The sequence below is a fragment of the Hippoglossus hippoglossus genome, chromosome 13, assembly GCF_009819705.1.
Source record: "Hippoglossus hippoglossus isolate fHipHip1 chromosome 13, fHipHip1.pri, whole genome shotgun sequence".
In the NCBI taxonomy this organism is placed as follows: domain Eukaryota; kingdom Metazoa; phylum Chordata; class Actinopteri; order Pleuronectiformes; family Pleuronectidae; genus Hippoglossus; species Hippoglossus hippoglossus.
Window position 1 is genome coordinate 21,729,233 of NC_047163.1, and position 23,705 is coordinate 21,752,937.

The 23,705-nt window shown below is 41.2% G+C and overlaps 2 protein-coding genes and 1 long non-coding RNA gene across 5 annotated transcripts in view; 1 reads left to right on the forward strand and 2 right to left on the reverse strand.

The window, feature by feature from the left end:
- LOC117773468 (mitochondrial intermediate peptidase-like) overlaps positions 1–1,781 on the forward strand; it is a 31,959-nt gene extending 30,178 nt beyond the window's left edge. Inside the window, exon 18 of one of the 2 annotated variants that reach the window (XM_034605493.1) lies at positions 1,478–1,725. In XM_034605493.1, the coding sequence (XP_034461384.1) occupies positions 1,478–1,578 (101 nt within the window). In that variant the 3' untranslated portion in view covers positions 1,579–1,725. Of the gene's footprint in view, positions 1–1,477 lie in introns of both variants that reach the window. The other variant, XM_034605492.1, reaches the window with a different exon arrangement.
- On the reverse strand, positions 1,240–1,572 carry LOC117773492. The gene is made up of 2 exons (XR_004615922.1): positions 1,433–1,572; positions 1,240–1,340 (listed from the first exon to the last, which is right to left on the reverse strand). It is a non-coding gene; the product is annotated as an uncharacterized LOC117773492 (long non-coding RNA).
- Positions 1,782–4,882: 3,101 nt separating the features above from the next.
- tnfrsf19 (tumor necrosis factor receptor superfamily, member 19) lies at positions 4,883–21,668 on the reverse strand. 2 transcript variants are annotated; one of them, XM_034605516.1, is made up of 10 exons: positions 21,504–21,668; positions 20,788–20,872; positions 20,258–20,371; positions 15,446–15,624; positions 15,170–15,255; positions 9,304–9,468; positions 7,553–7,678; positions 7,282–7,384; positions 6,557–6,831; positions 4,883–5,650 (listed from the first exon to the last, which is right to left on the reverse strand). In XM_034605516.1, exons 2-10 carry the CDS (start codon positions 20,851–20,853, stop codon positions 5,646–5,648), a joined length of 1,119 nt encoding a protein of 372 aa, XP_034461407.1. In that variant the 5' UTR covers positions 20,854–20,872; positions 21,504–21,668; the 3' UTR covers positions 4,883–5,645. The 2 variants fall into 2 exon arrangements, with proteins under 2 accessions (XP_034461407.1, XP_034461406.1); XM_034605515.1 differs by having other exon boundaries at positions 7,553–7,681.
- Between the last annotated feature and the right edge of the window lie 2,037 nt (positions 21,669–23,705).

Genomic DNA, 23,705 nt, shown 5'->3' on the forward strand with positions numbered 1-23,705 from the left:
TGACGGCGACAGTTTACCTGTGTGTGTGTGTGTGTGTGTGTGTGTGTGTGTGTGTGTGTGTGTGTGTGTGTGTGTGTGTGTGTGTGTGTGTGTGTGTGTGTGTGTGTGTGTGTGTGTGTGTGTGCATTGGACTGTCCATATCTGTATGTGTCTGTATGTTCTGGATCGCTGTCTGAATCTCTTTACGTCTCCATTCATGCATGCCTGTGCAGACTTGCTTATGTGCAAGTTTGTGTGTGTTTGAGTGTGTGTGCGCTGGAGGTGACCCATGCAGGAAAGCGGGGAGGGGGAGGGAGGGGCAGAGGGCCTATTTACATTGGCAGCCACACAAGGGGAAATGAAGTGACTTCAAAGCGGGCGTGCAGCTGAATTGTAAAGCGAGCAAGGGAGTTCTCCATGCATGAACTGGCAGACAGGCTCTCAAAACACAGACGCACATTCCCAGCGCTTACACACATTTGCTGTGCGGCACTAGTCACAGTCTGGTGTGATGGGAGAATGTGCTGTAGATATATTTATGTCTGTGAGTTCACTATCAGCCCTCTAAAGCGCCATTAAATGTTAGATATACCTTTTATTTTAGTTAAAGACAGAAACCTCAGATGTGGGGAACTTCATAGCAGTTTTTAACTACACACAGTCGGCTGATTCTTATCACCATCAGAGGCATGTTAAATGAGAGCATCGGAGCCTATTCTCATTTCTTCTCAGAATAGTAAGAATGTGTGCGGGTGCAAGAAAAGTGGCTGTACACCATTTTGACCAGATTTAATATAATAATGAAGTTTTGTTGTTCAAAATTTGGAAATGTCCTCATACCTTCAGCTTAAATTACACTAAGAATGGAACATTCCAATGTCCAGACACACACAATAAACACACATTTAAAAACTAGAATGACACTCAGTAGAGTACATACCTCCACGAAGGCCCAACAGTCCCCTAAATTCAATAAAGCCTGCTATATTTCACTAACATGCAATAAATTCCCCCTAAACATGCCTGATTTTTTTTCATCAGAATTCATGAATTATTCCCTGAGAAATCAAGGAAGATTTGAAAAAGGCAAAATTGCATAATATTGCTAACAGAAGAAAAACCCTCCTTAAAATAAATTCTACTGGTGTGGATGACAAGAAAACTGGAATTAGATCAGAAGTCTCAGGAGCAGCAGCCTGTGTCGACGACCTTAGTTGGATTTTAATTTACTCTAGTATAAAAAAAAAGTCAGATGCTTCAAAGGATTCAATAAAATGTCCTTTATTAGCCTGTTAGAGAGTTCTGTTTTATAAAACCACTGCAGTGACTTCAGGTTAGAAATATTTAAATGTTCATACCAGCTTCACTTTTCCTCTTAGAATGAGGTGAGTGATGGAAACATGGTCATCCCAGTATCTCAAAATAGCTTTTTCCCTTCACTAGCATCTGATACACACACACACATCCTTAAACCTGCCACTGTGTTTCTGTGTGACAGGGATGCTGCAGAGACGACCCACCATCGAGGAGTTTGTGGACGCGCTGGTGTCTGAGCTCAACCCGAACTTTGAGACCTTCATCATGGACTCTGAGAGCTGAAAGACTTTGCTGCTGACGTGGAAACGGACTTGAACCTTTGCTGCTGAGGTGAAGGCTACGGCAGCGTAGCACTCACTTAGCAGCTTCACATTGTCTGTAAATGAATTATCGGCATTTTATACAATGCTGCTCTCTCTAAAGGTCACATTGACTTTTTAAAAAAACGTTTAAAAACATTTCCTAATAAATTTATCTAAATTCACGTGTTTTTTTCTTTTTTATAATTTAATTTCCCTTCATTTTCATTAATTCATTAATATACACATCTGATATTCTCCTCATTACAGATCCATTTACAGCTCACATACTGGCGGAACATTGTTGTATCTTGATATCAGTGTGAGGAAGAATAGCTAATCTGCTCTTCCTGTCATGTGCTCATTGTTTGGGCTTTAAATTAATGCTGCTCCGTCTATTTTGTCTGTCAGGAGTTTCTCAGGAGGGAGACTGGTGAATATAACTCAGTTAATTTATCGTGGAGAGTTAATATTTCCCATTTCTTAATTAGAGATGTTCCAATACCATTTTCCTTGCTGATATGATTCCCATACCTGGATTTAGCGTATCTAAGAGTTCTGCCAAGTAAGAGTTAGTGTTTTGTTCCCTTGATTCCTTGTAGAGCTGTTTGCAGCTCTATTTGCCTCATGCTCGCTCCTTCTCTACCTCTTGCTCGCCCATATGTTTTTACTGTCCACACAGACAGCCAGACCAGCTGCAGCTGTGTGCGTACCCCATGGCATTTAATACAGTTCTCCCACAAGTGAGAACTTCTCATCTGTGTACATGTCACTCCGGCTCTGTTTGGCATTCGAGCAAACTGTTTGACCGAAATGTTGCCAAATTGCTAACTTTTTAGCTAGCTCTGGCCAGCGCTACATGACGAAAAATCATTTCTTCACTGCTATAAAGACAGTACTGTACAGTGGCTGCACAAAGCAACTGCAGTTTTTAAGCACTGAAGAAGAAGTGTTTTTTGGGGACAGAAAATTGCAGTTTTGTCTGTGTGAATTTAATATACCTTTAAAGACTTGCTGTCGGATAGTACATAGATTTGCGTACTCGCCGATGCCCGACTCTGCATTTTCGTGGGTATTGGAGGCATTTCCGATGCTGGTATCAGTATGGAAACATCTTTAATTTTACATCACACCATGTTAAAGCTGCTCAGTCGTAACTTTTAAATAAGAGCTTTAAACGAGTTCTTCGCATTTCCACAGATGCTCCGCAATGTAGAGTGTACACGACAGATTGGCTGTTTGCATGTGTTTCAACACATTCACACAGTAATTATGAGCTGAGCTGGGACTACAGCTGTTCCCTCTGACAATGTCCTTGCTTGCCTAAACTCTGATCTGAGACCCGACATGGTTATTGAAGGTGTGAAAGCAGCATCACCCAACAAGCTGAAGGCTGCAGCACAGCACTTTGTCTGATTGAATATGAACTTATTTAATTCCTTCCAGGTGAATTTTATCAGCAGAGACTCTGTGGCGGCACTTTAGATGAATTTAAAAACATTTAAATGTTAGTCAAAGGATTCATTATACTTTTAATTACTACAACAACATCAAATTACATTAACTTGTGTTGAGTTGTCCTACTGAGCCTGTGAGAACAGTTGCATAATGTCTGTGGCTCTGGAGAAGGTATCTGTCTCAGTTTGGGCTTAGATAAAACCGATTTGTGATGTAAAGCTGGGACCAACTTCTGGGGGGTCTCTGGAAAGAATATTTAAAACATTTTTTGTGACTTAAATTGTCATTTAAATGCATTTTCAAAGCGTACTATGTCCAGTATTAGGTAGTCAGGGTTTGTGCCTGACCCTAGGTCACCGGAACAATTCAGATTCATGATCCTACATCCTCGATTAATAATTACATAAATGTGATCTTTAAGAGCGAAAGAGACGAGCGGACACACACAGGCTGCAGACAGGAGAGAAGTTCTTCCCGCAGATTACAACGCAACGTTGTGTTTTAACTTCATTGTTGTCAAAGAAGCGACGTTCCATTTATGCAGGAACATAAATCTGAATTCAGCAGTTTTTTTTATAAAGATCAGTTCTACGTGTGAGTGATTAGAAAAGAGCAGAGGAGCAGAGTTCCTTGTTCCTTGTTGACCAGCAGGGCCACCTGGATACTGTAAAGACTATAATCAGAGTTTTTCACCACACAAGCCTTAGTGCGTTCATGTGTAAGGCATCAAAAAAAATAAAAATATAATCATCACTATTGATTTTATAATTTATGTATTCATCAGGGGGGCGGGGGATTATGATCCGGGGGAGGCATAACACATGCATAACACTAGAGCAATAGGTAGCGGGGTACCCCCCGATTGCCACGGGGTATTTCACACACTGATGGAAAGCCTTTCAAACTCATCATAATGTGATTCATTCTCATTTAAAGAATACTTATGTTTTATTTTTTGATGATAACAAACAATGTGAAGATTTTACATCACATAAATACACACTTCCTGGTGTAGACTTGTGCTTTACACAAATAAGCATATATCACATGAGTAGTATAGCACTTCTTGGCTGGTTACTGCCCAATACTCAAACTTGCAATATTGTCCAGAACTAGTAGTTATATTAGAAATATAAGAAATGCACAAATCAAGCATCCAGAGATTTTCCTTGTCAATCTTTTGATTGATTCACAATGTTGAATTGTTTGCCTACAAAGTGTAAAATAAAATTCCAATCACAATTTGACATCCATAAAATTTTTGGGACCTATGAGCCAAGACTCAGAGAGTTTTCAAAATAGTTAAAATATATTTTTTGTTGATCAATTTAGAATTTGAACTTGCATTAAAGGAAGTGTGGAATTAAGTGTTTCTGGCAGTAAATCTAAACTAGAGACAACCAAACAGTCTCCTTGAATTCAATCAAACTCCACCAATTTTTACACTTTCATACCAGTTCTGTAAATGTGCCTGACTGTTATATCAAGATCCATGAATTATTCTCATCTCGCAATGTATATAATATACCACATCTCTACACAAAGTTTCATGGTAATCTGTCGTGTAGTTCGTAATCTTGTTTACAAACCAACAAACAAGGTAATAAGTCAGGACGTATAAGTCATAGTTAACATTCACCCATTCACACAGTGCTTCATTAATCAGGCATCTCATTCACATTCTGCCATCAAGAGCGATTTGGGGGTTAGTGTCTTGCCCTTAGGTGAGTGGAAGAGCTGGGAAACAAACCACCGACCCTCCAATTAGTGGATGACCCACTCTAGCTCCTGCTGCACAGCCACCCTAGTCGTAAAGCTATGTTTTTTTTCAGATCTTCTAGATGAACGTCCAACTGGAAGTGCATTGTATAAATTCCTCAGTATGTAAACTGTTCAAATGGTTTATTTACAAAAATGACACGTGGAAGTGAGTGTTCACATCCATCAACATTATAACTGTAAGAGAAGCAAACATACTGTCAGTCATGTCTATGTTACAAAAATATTGACCTATTTACTATTGTACAGTATCTACAACATATTTATCACTCAAACATTCCTGTTCTTTACTCGTCCCGTATCAAGATTGTCTTCAATGTGTGACATAATCACTTTTTACACTTTTCACACCTCAAATTTTTACCTTTTACGTACAAAAAGCTTCATAACACCTGCTGCTAACTCAGCGGTACAGTTTCCGTCCTACATGTGAAGATGCAAGACGTTTTCAAGGCAGAGTACAGGATCTTTGCTCCGTGTTCATAAGTCAACACTCCTCGATGATTGAACTTCAATTTCACCTTCTGGGCCAGAGAGTTCACATTCTGTGTATGTGTGCTTGTGTGCGTGCATGCATTTGCCCTCATGCTTTGAGTATTCTCCACAGTGCTATTGTTTACATGTATGAACATACTCGTTCAGATTCTTTCTTTGAGCAGTGGCTCTGAGGTCAGCTGCAGGCAGTTAAAAGTGTGTGTGTGGGGGAGTGGTAGGGGGAATGGCAGGGGTGAGTAATCTGAAACGGGATCTGGCTGCGGCTGTTGTTGAGTCCAGGCTGGTTCAAGGGTGGAACACGAGCCAAACAAGTCCATGTCATCCTGGAGAGAGAGCAGGAAGAAGAAGGCAGACACGCTGTGATTAGTAACGTATCTACCCAGAGTCAGCCAGCGGCCGACTTTAAACACAGTCTCGTCCACATCAAACAACTAGTGCTGCTGTCTCTAGTTTCTTTTACCAGCTGCTCAGCATGGACACACACACACAGACCAATGTCCCAGTCCATGAAATGGACGTCCTACATTATTATTGGCTGTCTTTTAGAGGTAAATTATGTGCAGGGGTTTGAGAGAGGTTGAATCTTCTTTCACAGTCTCTAAAGCAGCTTTCAGACATGCACTGAACTCCGGCTAATCTCCAAATATTCTCCAGAGAGGCTGTAAGTGAAAACGCAAATCTCGAGAGGCTCCGCACTGTCTCTAGAGTTTCTCCTAACCGAATGTCCTAATGGGTCGATGTGACAACACAGCAAGAGATCCTCCAGAGGATTCACCGCGAGCGAGTGGGCATGTTGATGATGAAAAAGCGGTGCCACACACATAGAAGACACAGACGAAGATGTCAAGAGAGTTTAAGGTGATAAGAGCTGAAACCGGTGTTCATGTGCTGTCAACAAAAACAGCTCTTCAGCAGACTTAATACATTATATCCTTCTGCCGCCTGCTCCACCACCCCTCTCCTGAATCTGCCGAAGGGTTTATTTTGATGTTGTGAACGCGTCTGAGTGGAGAATCTCCTGCTGGGTTGTTTATGTGTGAAAGGCAAACTCCTGACAAAGTCCAGACCCAAATGTGCGGACATCATCTGGAGTTCTTGTCTGAACACGGCTTTAAGGTGTGAAGGCAGCTCTTTGGTATCTAATTTTTTATTTATTTAGAGTGGGTGATTTATTTTTGCTCAGGATCATTAAACAGTTAAACAGATCATTAAAATCGGTAGTGACTCACCTAACTGTGTTGACGTGAGCTGTTTGGGATGAAGTACTTCTGTCACAGCTTCACTGTGGATCTGCCTGCTCCTCTCAGGTGAACTCTCCCCTGACCTGCACCCTTCTTCTTCCCTGTCACCCTCACAATCCTCCTCCATTCTTTCTGTACATTCTGAGTTGCACTGAGGCAAACACTCTGCAGGCTCCCAGCTCCCCGTCATCCCACCAGCCTCCACGGTGTCAAACTCTGGGTGTCCCCCCTGCTGCACAGGTGTGCTCTCCTCATCCAGGTTCCTGGGGGAGCGTGATAAAGAAAGCTGTGGTTAATATCACTGTGAATCTCGGTTCACAGCCACACCCTGTGGTGTTTCATATTCAGGCAAGATGCCTCTGTTTGTTCTCAGCACTTCAAAGGGTGTTATTAGCCACTGTAAATTATATCTTTGATATTAACGGAAATTAGAACGTTGCCCCCAAGGCAGCAGGGCAGCTGTTAGCCTGTGTATTGTCTCCAGGTTTACTGTAAATGAACCAAACTGTGTCAAGTTCTCTCATCATTGTGTGAAGTATCTTACATGTACATGTTTTACTGGAAACAGTTTATTCCCTGTGTAGTTTGGATCAGTTGAACTACTGAAAAATGTTTCCTGTCATGCTGTTGCCCGGCAGTTTGAATAGTGATGATGATGATTTTAATTGGTCACATTTTGTTACTTGTGGGGATAAATTAGCTGCAGTCCTCACCCGTCACTGAGGCTCGTCTGGGACTGGAAGGGACTGTTGTCATGGCTGCGGCCCAGACTGCACCTCTCATCACAGCACAGCGATGGGATAAGGTGGACTGGACCTGAACATCACACACGACATGTTGATATACACATTCCCATCATCAGTAAACTGCTGAATTCAGAATATAATATTTATCTTCAGTTATCAGAAACATTAAAAAAATTGTGGCTGTGGCTTCACAAGAAGTTTGTAGCATTAAATCACATCAGTCGGAATCACGTCCTACCGCAGGAATGTCCGGGGCCCAGGTGACACTGGCAGCAGTGTCTATGGGGAAAGTCGTGAAGCCAGCGGGGGTCCAAGCAGGACAGCTCTGCTCCGCTATACGGACAGTCCTGGGATCTCAGAGAGGCTGCTGTGGAAACACGGTGAAGGACGGTCAACCACTGAGACCTACAACAACCCAGTGCAGAATCGACCCCCTACTGGTACCACTTTAATACTTAATAATTCGTCCCTAATAATAATTACTAGAATGGCACTCGGTAGAGCCCATACCTCCACCAAGTCCCAATTAAATGCGTTCAAACTGCACACACTCATAAATATCAGTCCCCTAAATAGAGAAGTCAATGAATATTGAAAAATAATGTTTAAGAAAGTGGAAATAAAATATTGGGTCCGCCCCCTGATCTGGAGTAGCACCAAAATGTATTGAGTTTTTGCTTAGGTCATGGCCCACCCGTCCACCGGATTTCATGGAAATAGGTTAAGTAGTTTCTGCTAACAAACGCAGATGAAAACATGAGCTCCTCGGTGGAGGTAATCACACATCTACATTAATGGCATGAACAGCACTTTGCTGTTAATATGAGTAAACTTTGGGTTACACAGTCATGATTAATCCCCTTGACTGTCTGGGTTGACTAATTAAAAATCAGTAAATCAATTATTGACGGCTTATAAACTAAATTATGCTTATTATAAGGTGGCAACCCTCTACTTTTCTATGCTCCTATTAAGAATAATAACAGAAATCAGTCTGGAATTAGATTTTCTGTTGTGTGTGTGTGGGGAAATGCTTTACAACCCTTGAGTCCATTAGGCTGATTCAAATTCTTGAGTATAATTTAAAAACCACTGTGTTAGCATGTTGTAGCAGCTTGGGTGAAGGGCGGGGTGCGTGTTTGGACTGAGTGGAATCTACTGACAAAATATTTGACTCGTGTTCTTTTCACGCCACTTTAAAAAAACAAAACACAGACCTGGTAACGCCTTAGTAACTTGTACCGCACTCTTTGTTTCAGGTGAGCTTACCAGACAAACATGATGTCATTAATTCTTTGCCTTGGGATATTTCACATACTCAAACACTTTGGGCTTCAAGAATGCTGCTCATTATACAAGTTGCCACAAATATGCAACATTAGGTTTTAATAAGGCTTTACACCGAAGATCACGACTGACAGATGAATTGGCACTCTGTCTGTGTAGTTGACAAAAGAGCAAAGAAATCGTGCTCATCCACCTTTATATAATCCTATTTTAAGTCACTTAAAATATTCAGCTACTGCACTTACTGTGTTAAAAGCACAATTATGAGAGGAGCAAAAACTCATTTAAAATAATGTGCGACTTCCACACAACTGGCTGCTCAGCACAGGTGACATGTTTGAGATACATTATCTCCATCTTATCTTCATTGTTTTGTTTTTTTAATGAGGTTGTATAAGTCAAGCACATTTTGGAACACCTTTATTTTGGAAGTCTTGATCAGAGAACAATTTGTACTGGGAATTCATTGGCACCCGGGGAGAGGGGTTCAAGATTCAGTGCTTGTGCACATGCAAACCTGGCTCGTCCATAGAAAGCAGCTGCAGTGGTACTTGAAAAGTCTGCAAAGCTTTCTTTGAGCCTCTGTGTTTGGTTTGAAGACTCAAATCAAAAGACTTTTCCTGCACAAAAACTTGATTTTGAAACATCTTGTTCAGATTTCAAATGTTGTTTTGGACAGTGCTTCCAGGTGCTGATACTCACCGCTGGGCTTCTTCTCTAGCAGCTGTCTCTTGCAGTAGATGACACACAGGACCAGCAGGGCAAGCAGCACGGTGGCCAGAGCGCTGCAGATGACTGCGGCCAGGGCCATGTCCTGCGGGCTGGTCACCACCGAGGGAAGCGGCACCAGGTTTACTCGCCCACTGCCTGTGGAGGGAGATGAGTGTGAAGTACAGATGAGAAATGTGAAATAACTATTTGATTAACGACATAATCACAGATGTTCACATCTTTTAGTTATGTGGTGAGTGATAATATAAGACTAGACCTATTTGACGGTTTCAGACACAACAGCTAATCCTTAATGAGGCGCAGTGATGAAAAGAAACTGGGGAATAACACATGATGAGGAGCAGTTACTTCATATAATCAACACTCCTCAGCCAATCCGAAGCTGATGGTAACGTGAGACAAATTATTACTTTTCGCCCTAGGCCAGTCATCTCCTCGCTGAGGCTTAATGAAATAAGCTGACAAGTTCAAAGAGAAAACGCCTGTGGTGGATTCTCTCTTTATCTCCCTCGCTCGTTCTCCCCAGAAGATGATTTACAGAGAGTTCGACCCCACCTCCACCCCCGGGCTCCCTCACGTGCTCAACAAGCTTTGAAATCAAGAGTCTGGTCAGGTTTTAGAAATAGGCCAAATGTGAGCATGCACTGTATCTGATGGAGGAAAACATATCAGACAGACGTCAGGAGTGTATTTACGCTTCTTTGTGCCAAAAGTTTCCAGAAATATAAAACATCATGGGTTTAGTGCTGCTTAACGCTCAATATCACAATATAAGACAAACGAACTGACGCAGTTGTTTGAAATATTTGGCTTCATGTAATTATCCTTTCAAACACTTATCGGAGATAAAGGCACAGTCTGTTATAACGATGTGAACAAAGAGCAGCCAGATTAAAAACAGGACTTGATCTTTCTATCACCTTCAAACTGAACAGCAAATTTAAAACAGAGGCAAACACAAAAAAATTACTTTTGAATGTTTCCTGATGCTAATTTACACATCTAGCAACACACGGAAGCTAGATTTTGGCTGTTTTGAGAGGTGGGATATAAATAAGGTTACTTTAAAGTTATTATGTTCACCAGAGAGTCACTAAGATTGTTTGTTTTGAGCAGGGACTGTGCAGTCACTTTATCAGAGCAATACTTGCCTGTTTCTGCAACTGTTTTCTAGACATGGTTGATCTAAGCCTCTGGACTTTGGATTCATCATTACGAACAACCCCATGATGCATCATTCATTGATCAATTGTTTGTGAAATTATTGATTGGTGCAGCTTTAAGGTTTATTCATTGGTCATTTTTGGAAACATAGAACATAAAAGGCTGCTCTTTTTAAGTTTGTCCAGCTGATATAAACAAATTTAAGTCCCACTCTTCAGTTATGTGGATTAGTTGACATTTTAACAGTGCAAATGTTATAAGGATTGAGTAACATACTCTTAGGGGATCATACCTCTGAAATGAATCCCTTACATTCCAGTGGGGGACACTCCACTCTGTGTTAGACAGAAATCGCTAATTACTATAATATCAAATCCTCTGATTGGTCATATAGTTTCATATTAAAACAAGTATGCTTTCTTGTTCTGAAATGAACAATAAATATGATTTCAGAAATCATATTCAAAGAAACAGTAGTCCTTGACTTTACCAGACATCTGTGTGATAACAGATAAATCAGGCAGCAGCATTACCTCAGCATGTCTGACATATGATGCTTTAAGATGATTTAATGTTATAAATACACCAAATCTGTGTAAATAGTTGATACTGATATGTCTAGGCCTCCATAGTCAGTATGTGGAACGTTTGTACCCCTACATCTACTTTTGGGGGACGTCTCCTCCTTTGTGCTGTTGTACTGCATGGGAGAGGAACGCAACAAATGTCCGTATTTAAGACTGTGTTAATATATTTCTAAGTTTACTCACAAGCTTAAAGTTATTGCGTAGTTCACTAACACATTTCTGAATCGACCGGAGGATTTTGTCATTTGGCTCTTTCTGTCAGAATTCTGATTCTTGTTGTTCTGGGTCTGTTCCCTCATGGTTGAATGCACTTATTGTAAGTCGTTTTGGATAAAAGCGTAAGCTAAATGTAATGTAATGTAATGTAAAAAGGCATTTGTGATGAAGGTTAATACAGAGAGCAGTAAAAGTAAAGGCTGTAATGTGTGTGACAATATGCAGGAAAACAAACAGTGAGAGAAAGTTTTATAATATGTTGAATATAAAGAATGACTATTATGTTTGAGCAAATCTTTTTCAGTGAGTCCTGCTGTTTGCTTTTCAGTCCATTAATCATGGGGACTGGTTTCAACCTTTTCACATCCAAGAGCTCTTTGTAATGCAATGTAAACATTACTTTATCTTTGGCCACTTGTTTTATTCAGCCACGATAGGGGATAAGGGTATTTTAACATTCCTTCTCAGGGGGAAAAATAGAGGAAAAGCTCAAAGCAGCTCTCAAGGAAAGCACAACAGAGGAGCATTAAAGAGTAAACACTGTCAAAATCACGACTTATTACCAGTTATAAAATATTTTTTTAAACTAATAGCAAGAGCGTGTTAAAATCATTGCAGCTGCACTTAATATTTATACATTTGTATTCAATGACTGTATTCAGTGTAGCTAATGGATGAAGATTAAGTCACACTGAAAGGGAATATCACCTGCTAACTCATAAATCACATTCTCACATTTAGAGGTATTCTCTTACTATTAAAGTAATAAAATGCTGTGTATAAAAAAAATGATCTCATTAAAACTGTATTATTTAGCATTTCTCATCTAAGTCTGTCAAAGCAGTGATCACTATGTAGCTGTGCTGTATTAGTGATCCACAGCCGTAATATCTAACCGTTGTGTTTATATTTGGTCTCCATTGTCAGGGTCCATCTGAACTCATCCGAGGTGAGCATCCCACAACACAAAGGCGGTCTGTTGTCAGAGGCCCGGTAGCTGCAGCAAACACAGATAAACACTGGCCCATTGAAGAGCGCTCACCTGCTGATATTATCTTCACACACGGCAGACCAATAAACCACAGCCTTTCACAGACTCCCCATCTGTTGACTTTATGGAGCTCCACATACTCCAAATAAAAGAAGCACCTATTTACACCTCCGAAGGATCTTTGACTTTGTTCTCTTCAGACTCTTTTAAGAGTATTCTTTCTCTGTTTTACCCTGAACTCTGAATGACAGAAATGTCTCTTTATCGTATTCAAGCTAAGAACTACAAAAACGATGCTCTCTATTTCATGCGCAGACTTTTTAAATGGTTCAAACCAACAAATTTATACCAAGAACCTTGGATTATTATCACATGAGATAGAATGAAGGCATGAACACATTTTTTGTTTGGTTAGTATAAAAAAAGACATAACTTGAAAAGTGCATCTATTTACCATAGCATAGGATAAAAAGAAGTTTCTATGTTAAGGTTTAAGACTGGTGTAGAATTAGAATTACTATTACTAGAAATTAGAATGTTGTTTGGAAGTAGCATAAACGTGCTTCCTAATACTGTGTTTTTGCTTGATGATACAATCTATTATTATTTAGACACTATACTACTTCAGACCATGACCAAACCATTTGACATCTGTGCAGTCAAAAACAAAATCAACTGCTATACACTTTGCTCTGGTTTAAGATACATTTAAATGTCACTGCTTTTGGTGCCAATTTGATTTGATGCCATTTCACAGAGAATATGAAATGTATAAGTTTAGCTAAGGGAAACTTATCTTCTGTTATTCTCTTAAATCTTTCACCATGAATCAATTTCTTCTTCTAGCATTCAGGTGGAAGAATTTAATTATCACTTCTTCTAATGTGTTAACACCAAATATTATTATTGCTGTGAGGATTTGATAATTATTATTACTGAAAGGCTTTGGTTTTAAATGCTGGCAGGCAGCTGTACTTAGGACAATTTCCTGTAACTGTTTATGTATGTTTTGTGCCATCTATGGTGAGAGCTGTATGCAGCTTTGAAGTCTGTGAGCAGGGGCAGTACTGGGGTTTCTTTACATTAAAGGATGGAGAGTTGAGGTTATCAGGAGGAAAAGAGGTTTGTTGGATCATGTTTCATTTTAACACATAACACAGTCATCTAACTGGGGTGTAAATCTGGTTAGAAACAGTAATAATGGGATGTGTGTATAATGGGGGTAAGCTACGCGGAGCAGGTCGTATTCTTCCTACCTGTGAGTATGAATGTATCGCTACATGCCTGTATGTATTAGTATGGTCTAGTCAGCCTTCTGAGATCTACCATGATAGTGAAAAACCCCAGCAGATGAAACACATTATAGAGGCTAAAGGAATCCATAAAACACAATCTCGTTTGTACTTCACTCCAAAAAGCCACAAGGGGAAAAGGGAGGAGGAGAAAGGAGGGGTGGTTGAAGATTTACAGTCTACCCCAGACTACAACTGCCTCCCCTGCACAGCTGCACCGTTGCCCCGGGCCAGTGTGGCCTATTAGAATGATCTGCCCTTTAAGTTTTCACCACTCTCCTCAAGATAACACTGGAGAGAGGGAGCAAGACCTTCAAACATTTGGAAATGCTCCACTGAGAGTTGTGTACGGGCTAACTACCAACTATGTTCTCAGACACAATGGCCATTTTGTTTCGAGGGTCTCCTCCAGTATCAAAACGGGGAAGCTGCACAGATGGAAAAATGAGCAGACAGAGGGATGCCAGTTGTCCCAGGCCTAGTACTCATTACAAAAACAGGGATACTGCTTGCAACTATATAATATATGGGGAAAAAATCTACAATAAACAGAAGATGGTCCAATGAAATCATGATCCACTTGTGAGCAAGTACTGAACAAACTTTTTTTTTTGTTGTCTGATGCCAGAGCTGTCTCCCTTTATTTAACACGGGGTAACTCTGGCTGCGTCCGCTCTGATGCTTAAGCTGCCAAATAAGCCTTTGCAGAAACAGCTGCAGCCTCCTCTGCCATCAGGAAGTCACACTCAATTACCAAAGGTATAAGTTCAGTCGCCTGTTGGTTTTATGTGGAAACCTGAAATCATAAGGTTGTGCTTAACTACTTACAATGGCTGGAGGAGAGAAGTTAATTGGATGTGTAGCCTCCTGGAATGTGAGCACTGCTTTGTGAACATACTGTAACACACCTCCTGCCTCCTTTTAGCATAATGGATCTGTACAGAAGGCAATAAATAATGCTGTTTGAACCAGCATACTCGCCGGCGTGTTTACTCTGGTGCTGAAACAAAACCACGTTGAACAGTGCAGCAGTGCTGGGATACGTTTTGTCTGAAAATATCAATGGAGGTTTTGTCCAAGGAAGTTTGCTCATTTAATCCAAATTGAGTGCTGAAAGTGAGTGACATAGTTGAAGCTAATGTAATCCAGTGTTGGCAAATCCACCATTATGTTTGTGGTATCCTTTTCAGCTTTTGAACTGCTCGGCTTATAAATCCAAGCGTTTATTTGCACTTATAGCATAGCTGCTTGGCTCAGTGAATGAACTGCGGCTCGCTCCACCCTGTAAAGGCAGTGGTTCTGATTACTCCGAGGGCCTTGTGCTGTCATGTTGTGTGTGTACAGGCTTTGTTGTGGCACTGCTGCTTGAGTTTTGGTTCTAGAAGCATTTGGCTAGGAGTTCAATAGTGTGCTGTAGCGGGTCATATTTGCTTTTCGAAAACAGTATCCCTGTTGTTGCTTCATAAAACATCACGTATTGTGGGCTGGGATGAATAGCCCGTATTCATGGCCATTCAACAAAACGTGCAGCCAGTGATGTCGACTGCCAACTGTTAGAAGAAGTCAAAGAAAGGAAAGTTGCTTACAGTGAGGCTCATAAGGAGGTGGAGGGTCCCCACAGGGTATACACTCCATGTCCTGGAAACCACTTAATTTAGTCTTCCTGTAATATCTGTTGAAGAAACAAAATAACATGTTTTAACCTTCAAAGCTGCTGTGAACATAGGAGCATCAGATGTGCACAACTTCTGATACTTGTGTGTGTTGTGACATGTTTGTCTTCTTCATCAAAATAATCTTTTAAGATGAATACATTTTATAAATAACATGAGGTTGTGGTGGGGGTGCGTCTCTCCTCTCACCCCGGCAGACAGTCGCCACACACTGCGTTGCTGGTTGTGGAGCAGTTGCCCTTCTGGAAGCGGTTGATGAATCCACAGTCCAAGCAGGGCTTGCACTTCTGCAGGCTCCGGTCCTCTTTGAAGCGGCTGCTCCGGCAGGGCACACACCGGGCATCCTCTCCATAACCAAAGCCACATTCCTGGGGGGATTAACAGGAGAAATACACCGGGTAAGAAGGTTGGTGATTTGGGATGATGTGCAGCTGGTGAAAAGAGGGCTTGGATGTGGACTACCGGGGGTCTGGAATTAAAGAATGATATTGGCTCACAGGATCAGAGCAGAACAATGGCCTGCCTCTTTGGAGAGTCCATCTTACACTGGCAATAATCTCCCTGACTCTCTCAGTATGAATGAGCGCCCTTCCGCTGCAAGACCTAGAAAGGCCTGGCATTTGAATAATAAAGGCCCTGGAGGACACCCACTGTTGTATTATTGCAAGTTTATTGCTGTGTTTTTGTGTGACTCTCTCCAAGCAGACTCAGTGAGTGTCCCATTGATGGAGAGGCCAGCAAGCAAAGGAAACACTTAGGGAAGGGGCAAGGATTATAGGAAGGTATATGGAGAAAATACGATGAATACTCTTTTGTGTTCAACACTTGAAAGTGCACTTTAAAACCACAGCTTCTGACTAGTGTGTGAGTGATCTAATGTGAAACCACCTTTTGAGAAATTGTCCAACCGAACCAAGCAAAATCTAAATTTTGAGATGTTTTTTAAGGAGGACATGAAAAGTGAGACCAATTTGACTAGGAATAAAGATAGAAGTTCAAGTGTGTATATTGTTTTTGGTTTTTCACACATTTCTGAGTCAAATTAACCTTTTGACATATTTAACATTTCTGTACAGCAACTATAATTAAAGAAACATAGTCTGGCAAAGTTTAAAAGAAATATCAAACATTTTGGTGACCCAATATCAGCACTTATTAACAAGTTTTTTAATGTAGTTAATTCTAAGTATCACTCCAGCTGCTCATGACCATTTCCCAAAGTTTTGTCTTATGTTGTCTCTTTTCTGATCTTTGTCACCTTCACATCCCCTAAATTACGTTGGTGACCTCAACCACAAAGTGACATTTATTTGACATCTGATATTACTGTACACCACAGTGAAAAGACCCTGCAGGCATGACATCATACATTGATCATTCACTATCAGCTCCAGAGCAGCTGCCCTCCTGTTATCCAGTGTTGCCACACTGCAATCCAAAGCCGGAACGATAGACAAGGAAGGGGGTCGGGGGTTGCTCATATATCATTAATGTGAAGGTCAGCTTCAAACAGGGCTTCTCTCTTCTCATTCTCTCCTCACCCGTGTCCCATTTCACTGCCCGGGCATGCAGTCCCAGTGGAATGTGGGCACAAGAGTCTGGTATGGGGTTGGGTTTGGGGAAGCAGGCTGGCTGGCAAGAAATTAAAAGGGAAGTTAGAGGCAAAGATGTGATCGTGTGATGGCACCGTACAGTCAGGCTGGAAGATGAGGAATTCAGTGCTTCCAGCCAAACACATGTGAGCCTGACACTGAACCCTTGGGCCAAGCCGGGCCCGAGGTGGACCATCTAGGGCTGGACTTTTGCAGCTGTTGTTATGAAGTCTCCATATTAGGCCTTGCTCTTCAGCAGGGCAGGGTAGTGAACAGTGGAGGTGGGGGGGGAGTGAGAAACAGAGGGGGGGGGGGGGGTGGCTGATGAGTGATTAAATGGGGAAAGGCAGAATAAAGAGGATTCGGACGCCCCATCTGTTGCAAACCATGATCTTGCCTTTCTCGAGAAAAAGAATCTCAGACTGGGACAGGAAAGGCAGGAACCCTAAAACTAAACTGGTCCTCCAGAAAGTGCCACCGCAAGCTACCTCACATTGATTCTGTGGCCCACTTCCATATGAAGGAAGAAGAGGCCCAGTGATGGTTTGTCCTCACTCAGCCCAGGACTGGCACAAGCTTTGTCTGTGGGGCATCACATGGCAAGATGGGAGCTAATGCCACGTAAACATGAGCAGGTCAGAGCACTGAAACAAAAGGAACGTGAAGCCAACTTCTGCCCCTCTGATCCAGGCCACACAGAACATCAAGGAATGCTCCCTTTCTTCTTTTATCTCCACTAACAAAGCTCACTGAGACTAGTTAAGCAGCAAAAAGAAAGACATTACTCTGTGGTAATCTGTCGTGTTGAGGTCAATATGAAAAGGTGAGTGTTATTATTATTATTATACAAAATGTAAAAGCCTTTCTCAATTGTAAATTGCCAGCATCAATGAAAGAATACATAGTCAATCTGTTAATTCTCCTTGAAAAGATCATATTTTCAGGGTGTGTACATGGTACAATAGTGGCAAAAAATACTACAAAACAAGCACAAACTGACTGAGCCAAATTAATTCTCTATGATGCACCGGCTGGTAGCTAAGAGACCATATCTTTATGTATCTCTGCAGGTATAGTTTATAAACTATGCAAATGTAGAGATAAAGCAATGCATTTGGGAGAAAACTACCAGGGATGTATGCAAATAATAAACCTGTCAAGAAAAACTTCTATCAAATTAAATATCATTTAAAAATGTCAATGAAAATCATCAGAAAAGAGCAAAGTTATATTTAACTTTTAGGTGGTTTCACCTCAGAGCCATTCAAAAAAAGCAAATGGATAAAATTCCCTTTCCCTGTCCCATCTCCTGATCTAGTTCGGGTGAGACTGCCAACCAAAACAGCCGTGCGGAGCGGAGAGAGGGGTCGGGCTGGCTGAGACCCGAAGCAAGTTCAGACGCAGAGATATTTCTGAGATCAGAGGGGAATCACAAGGAGGGCAGCCAATCATCTGATCTGGGAATGAAACAGTGGGAGTTGGTTAAAGCGGCGTTTTAACGGGGACAAAACACACTTCCACTCCCTTTGTTTCCCTCACGCTATTACACTTTCGTGTTTGGCTTCTTAAGACACAAGAATAACTGACCACTGTGATTTTTATCCTGTGCTGCTAATGCACTCCTCATAACTGTGTTTCTCTTTTTGGCTGCAGCACCATCCATCGCTCTGTCCTTTGCCCTGGGAGTGTGGCTGAAGGAAATGTTACACTCTTGCTACATACTACAAGATGTTGACACATTAAAGTTGTGTTCCAGCCTTTTTTTGTCGCTGGCAGTTTTCCAGCCTGCTCTGGAAAGCAATTCACTACTTATCCTTCATGCTTGACACAAGCCGAGACGGAGGAACTTACTATGAATGAAACCTAGAGTGAGATATGTTTGTGTTAGAAAGAAGAACTGGTTTTAATGGTCCCTCTGTGTGGGTGGTTCTTTTAGCTACAGTAAGTTTGGAGGGGCTAATTGATGTTTGTCCGTCCGCCTCAGAGAGGCTTCCAGAGGCAAACTGGGACACATTCCTCTGGGATCTCTATGGCAGCTGCACAGAGGGACTCCAAAAGTCTGCTTCCCTTCCAACCCTCAGCCCTGCCTTCCTGAATATAGATAGATTGTCTTGGTTACACAGAGCTCGGATCAGAAGTTGTTTCTCTGGGAATCTTTCTCTGAGTGCAGGCCCAGGACTCCACTGTGAGCCGGTATCCCGCTACCTTCAGAGAAAGAATGAGGCAGCCAATTATTAACCAGGACCCCAGGGTGGCGAGCAGCATTCATGCCTGTTGGGCTGGCAGAGAAACACGAGGACTACTGAAGCGTATTACCAACCACAGAGTGCATGTCTGTGTGCACAGAGATTAAAGGCAACTGGGCTTAAATGCATGTGTTCAACAGATGTCAAGAGTGATACAGACTTTTTTTTACCAGCACTAAAACATGTAGTGTCGTTTAAACCCACATAAAGTCAATCTGCAGGATATTCTTTAAGGCTGCCATTATGTTTCTGATACAAAGACATCCCTCATAGTAAGATAAAATTAAGTGAAATTTATTGGGTCAGAATCTATGTCTGGAGCTTGTTTTAAGGCCCAAAAAACATGTTTAATATATTAGTATAGACCAGATATATTCACGTCCAGTTTATTAGGTACACCTTTTAGTTTCAGAGATGTTTTGATTTATTCACATGGCCGCTTCAGTCACTGTGGAACTGTATTGCACTATACAGATGTTTCTAATATTTAGTCGACCATCATCAATTTAAATGGGGTGTTTTTGTGTTTGTCAACCCGGGTAAAAGAGAGGAAGGCCTTTGCTTACCAACCTTAACTGACAATCTAGAGGCCTGTTTGTACAAAGCACACAAAAACCTGTGGCCAAGGTGGTGAGAAAGATGGTTTTCCCCGCAGAGGGAGCAGCAAGCTTAGGCATGGCTGTAACTACAAACAGCGAAGACAATAAGTTGGACAGGGTGCAACGGGGAAAAACAATGGGAGCCATTCAGCTCTAGAAGGTCAAAAGTATGGGTGTGACTGATTAAAGAAGTGTCGGTGCTCTACAAACAGCCTGGCCGCTCTGTGCATGAAAGAGAGGAAGTGATAAATAATGTTGGCTCACTGGATAAGATACACTTTTATAAACACTGATGTCCAATATGTTCATGAACTCTTTCATACTTTTTACCACAAGCATAAACCATCTGTTTTTAGCTTAAGGAAGTTGATTAAACTGGCCTGTAATTGATCCCTTGTGTTACCATACTTTCCTTTTAGAATAAATAAACTAGTGACAACATTTTCCTTAGTGGCTCTGTTGAAAATGCTCTTGTTTGAACACAGCACTTTAAACAAAACTGCTTCGAACAAAAGTTTCAGTTCATACAGATGAGGTTATTAAAAAAGACTGAATAATTCAAACCTTTGAAAGCTCCTGTCCTGCATCACACTGCTTGCAGGGTTTACAGTTTCCAAACTGGTCCTTGTACTCCTGTTCTCTGCACTCTCTGGTCTCCTCCTCGGCCCTCACAGGAATCTGAGCGGGACACAGTCGTTTGGTGGAAGTTAGAGATTCCTGCATTTCATCATTCTTTTTATTCACATCAGATAAAAGCAGACTCAGTCCAGACCTATATATGCATCATACAGTAATCTATCTAAAAAAAAAACTGGATTATTCTTGACAACAAATCTGAGATGGGATGAGTTAAGATGAAACTTTTGAGATAAATTGTGACAAATTGTGATTGTGAATATCTAGGAATGGACTGTGATTTAAATTTGATTGATTGATATAAAAATACAGACCTTTTATTTACCATTCCCTTGAACAACACCTCAACAGACAGTCTATACACCCATTGTGAACACAACACAGGTTCAGAAAAGGTTTGCGGAAAAAAATCTAAAACTAGATATGCCTCAAAATGCCCCATATAATGAAACACTTACCAGAGTTGAGTATATGACCTGCACAGTTAGTAAAAGTGTGAGGGTGTGTTGAAGCATCCACACCATGTTGATGGGCCACTTGTGGCTGGAAAAAAGGAAGCAACAATAAAAGACTTAAGATCTTAATAATATGATTACTTTGTTTATAATTTAATATACACTCCATAACCTATAAAAAAGGTCACTGAATTTTAAATTATAGATTATTAACAGCAACACAAGTAAAGCAACCTCACCTTTAACTGCATGAAAGCAGGTGTAGGTTGTCAAGCACAGATTAATTAACTTTTCATTATTGATTATTAACACCAACACAAGAGTAACCTCACCTTTAACTGTACTAAAGCAGGGGTAGGTTGTGAAGCACAGATTTAAAATAACCAGGCGCAGATTTAATTGATGCTCTCTGATTAAAGCTCCTCAGAATGAATCTCTCACAGCTCCCACACACTTTAGTTGTATATGTTAAAAACGCGTTATATTGTGACTTCTCGTTGCTACGCGCAAAGCGACAATCTGTGGCTGGAACTCGTTGCTAAAAGAACTCGCATCGTCAGTAAAGGCTGTATTTAATCATAATACTTAATAATATTCATCTATGGGCGGGAGGTTTGCTGTTCTCGTGTGTCACTGTATCCGAGATAAAGCGAAATACTCTCTGTCGTTAAAGTGCAGAAACTGTTCACGTCTAAAAGCAATGAAGAGTTACTTCTTACCTGTAAAACAACGACCCGCTTAATCAAAGTATTGGTTGTGTTGGTTCCAGAGTCGAAAGCAGACCGGCGAGCAAGAGGTGAGGTGGTGTGTTACCCACCGGTCTGCAGATCACCGTGTGTGTGAGAGAGACAGACAGACAGAGAGAGAGAGAGAGACAGAGAGACAGAGAGAGAGAGACAGAGAGAGAGAGAGACAGAGAGAGAGAGAGACAGAGAGAGAGAGCTGACAGAGAGAGAGAGAGAGAGAGAGAGAGAGAGAGAGAGAGAGCTGACAGCACAACACACACACACACACACACAGAGAGAGAGAGAGAGAGAGAGAGAGAGAGAGAGAGACGCCCCAGCTCTCATACACCATACACACACACACACACACACACACACACGCACACAAAGCTAGAGAGAGCAGCAGACCGAGCACTAACTCAACCCCAACATCAAAGACAGAGAGGGAGAGAGAGGAGGGGGTGAGGTGGGTGGGGGGGGGGGGGGGGGTTCTGGGGTTAGGGTTTATGGATCAGAAGAGCCTTCATCTGATCTGTGATCAGCCTGCTTACATCAGAGACCCCCGCCCCCCCACGGAAACTTTTCTTAACACTCTCTCTCTCTCTCTCTCTCTCTCTCTCTCTCTCTCTCTCTCTCTCTGTGTGTGTGTGTGTGTGTGTGGCCCAGGGTCCTCCACTGGTCACTAACATGGTCCCTGTAGTCAACACTGTAAAGTTTAATAAGATATTTCCTGAATAATTGGATGTTAATCCCTCTTGTAAAGTGACCTGAAACCGTTTTGTTCTTTTGAAAGGTGACACTCCCTCTATGACATCTAAAGCTAATCTACTGTCTGCTGCTCACTGTCTATTTGGAGGCCGTCGACATTGAAATGATTTGGATGCGTTCATCTCTATGAGCTCCAGATGACATGACACAAGTGTGCCGCTCCGGGATTGGCAGGAGTTTAGATGACTTGTTAACCCATCTGCCGAGAGGAGCAGGGTTCAATGTCAAGTCACTGATTTTGTCTGCATGGTGGAGAAAAGACACATCAGTCATATTCATACAAACAGTTTAGCTTGTGACTTTTGTTTTATTAAAGTTATACAGTCACTGTCTCCCTCTACATTTTAGCAAAAATGTTGGGACCAAATTGAGTCCCAAACAATAAAAAAACACACTTTTATAAATATTAATTAAATATTTCATAATCTAAATGTATAAGAAGCAGCCACAGTTATTATCTTTATGGAGAGTTGACCTATACCCAGAGTCTATTTAAACCATTTAGTTCATGACAAAGTCTACATTTCTCTACATTTTCCTAAAATATTTGCTTATACGACTGCAGATTTTTCAACAAATGAAGCAGCCTCACAACTAATTTGACAAAGGCCACATTAACACAAAATCTACATGATAACATCCACTTCTAGCAAATACAAAGTTTAGAGTGTGTCTGAACCGAGGCAAAGACACAGAGGACAAAAGTTCAGCTCTGCAGCAAAAGTGGCCAATTATTGTACATGTCAGGACATGTTGTATATAAATTCCAGGAAATCAGTTACTACTTTGTAAATGTAATTAGCTGTTACAGAACCTGTTGTGAAATATTAATGCTTCAATGGTTTCATGTATTTGATACAGCTTGCAACAGAGAACACCTATTATTATGACTTTATAGTGTCATAAAATGTTCATCACCTTTATGAGTTGTGTTCTTTGTTATGAAATCATGTAGATTAGTTTCATGCAGCTGAGGTTATGATAGATACATTCGACTACTGTATGTCCTGATAGTGTTTGTATGTATACATTGTGTTTAGGTTAAATCTGTAGACAGGTGACCAGTGATATGAGACATCTAGCTGTGAGTGGACGATACTACACCCATCACTTCTCCCTTAGACACAGACTGGAAAGGAAAATATCACAGATTGCTGTCTCCCTCTACTGGTCTAATGCTGTCATGGTTTAATTGTAGCTCTTTGTTAGTGCACAACTGAGGGTTTGTGTTTTCTAGAGCAAGTTGGGTCATTCACCTTTAACTGTATGAAAGCAGGTGTTGGTTTTGATGCACTGATTAATTAACTATTGATTTATGATGATTGATAATTTATTATTGATTATTGGTAATTGATTATTAACAGCAACACAAGCAAAGCAACCCCACCTTTTACTGTATGAAAGCAGGTGTAAGTTTTGTTGCACTGA

Excerpts from the sequence above, each read along its gene's own strand:
- tnfrsf19 (XM_034605515.1), bottom strand. The coding sequence starts at position 20,853 with ATGGTGTGGATGCTTCAACACACCCTCACACTTTTACTAACTGTGCAG. Across the intron at positions 15,256-15,445 it reads TGTGGCGACTGTCTGCCGGG|ATATTACAGGAAGACTAAAT; the intron begins GTGAGAGGAGAG and ends TTTCTTCAACAG. Across the intron at positions 6,832-7,281 it reads CAGACGAGCCTCAGTGACGG|GAACCTGGATGAGGAGAGCA; the intron begins GTGAGGACTGCA and ends ACGCTCCCCCAG.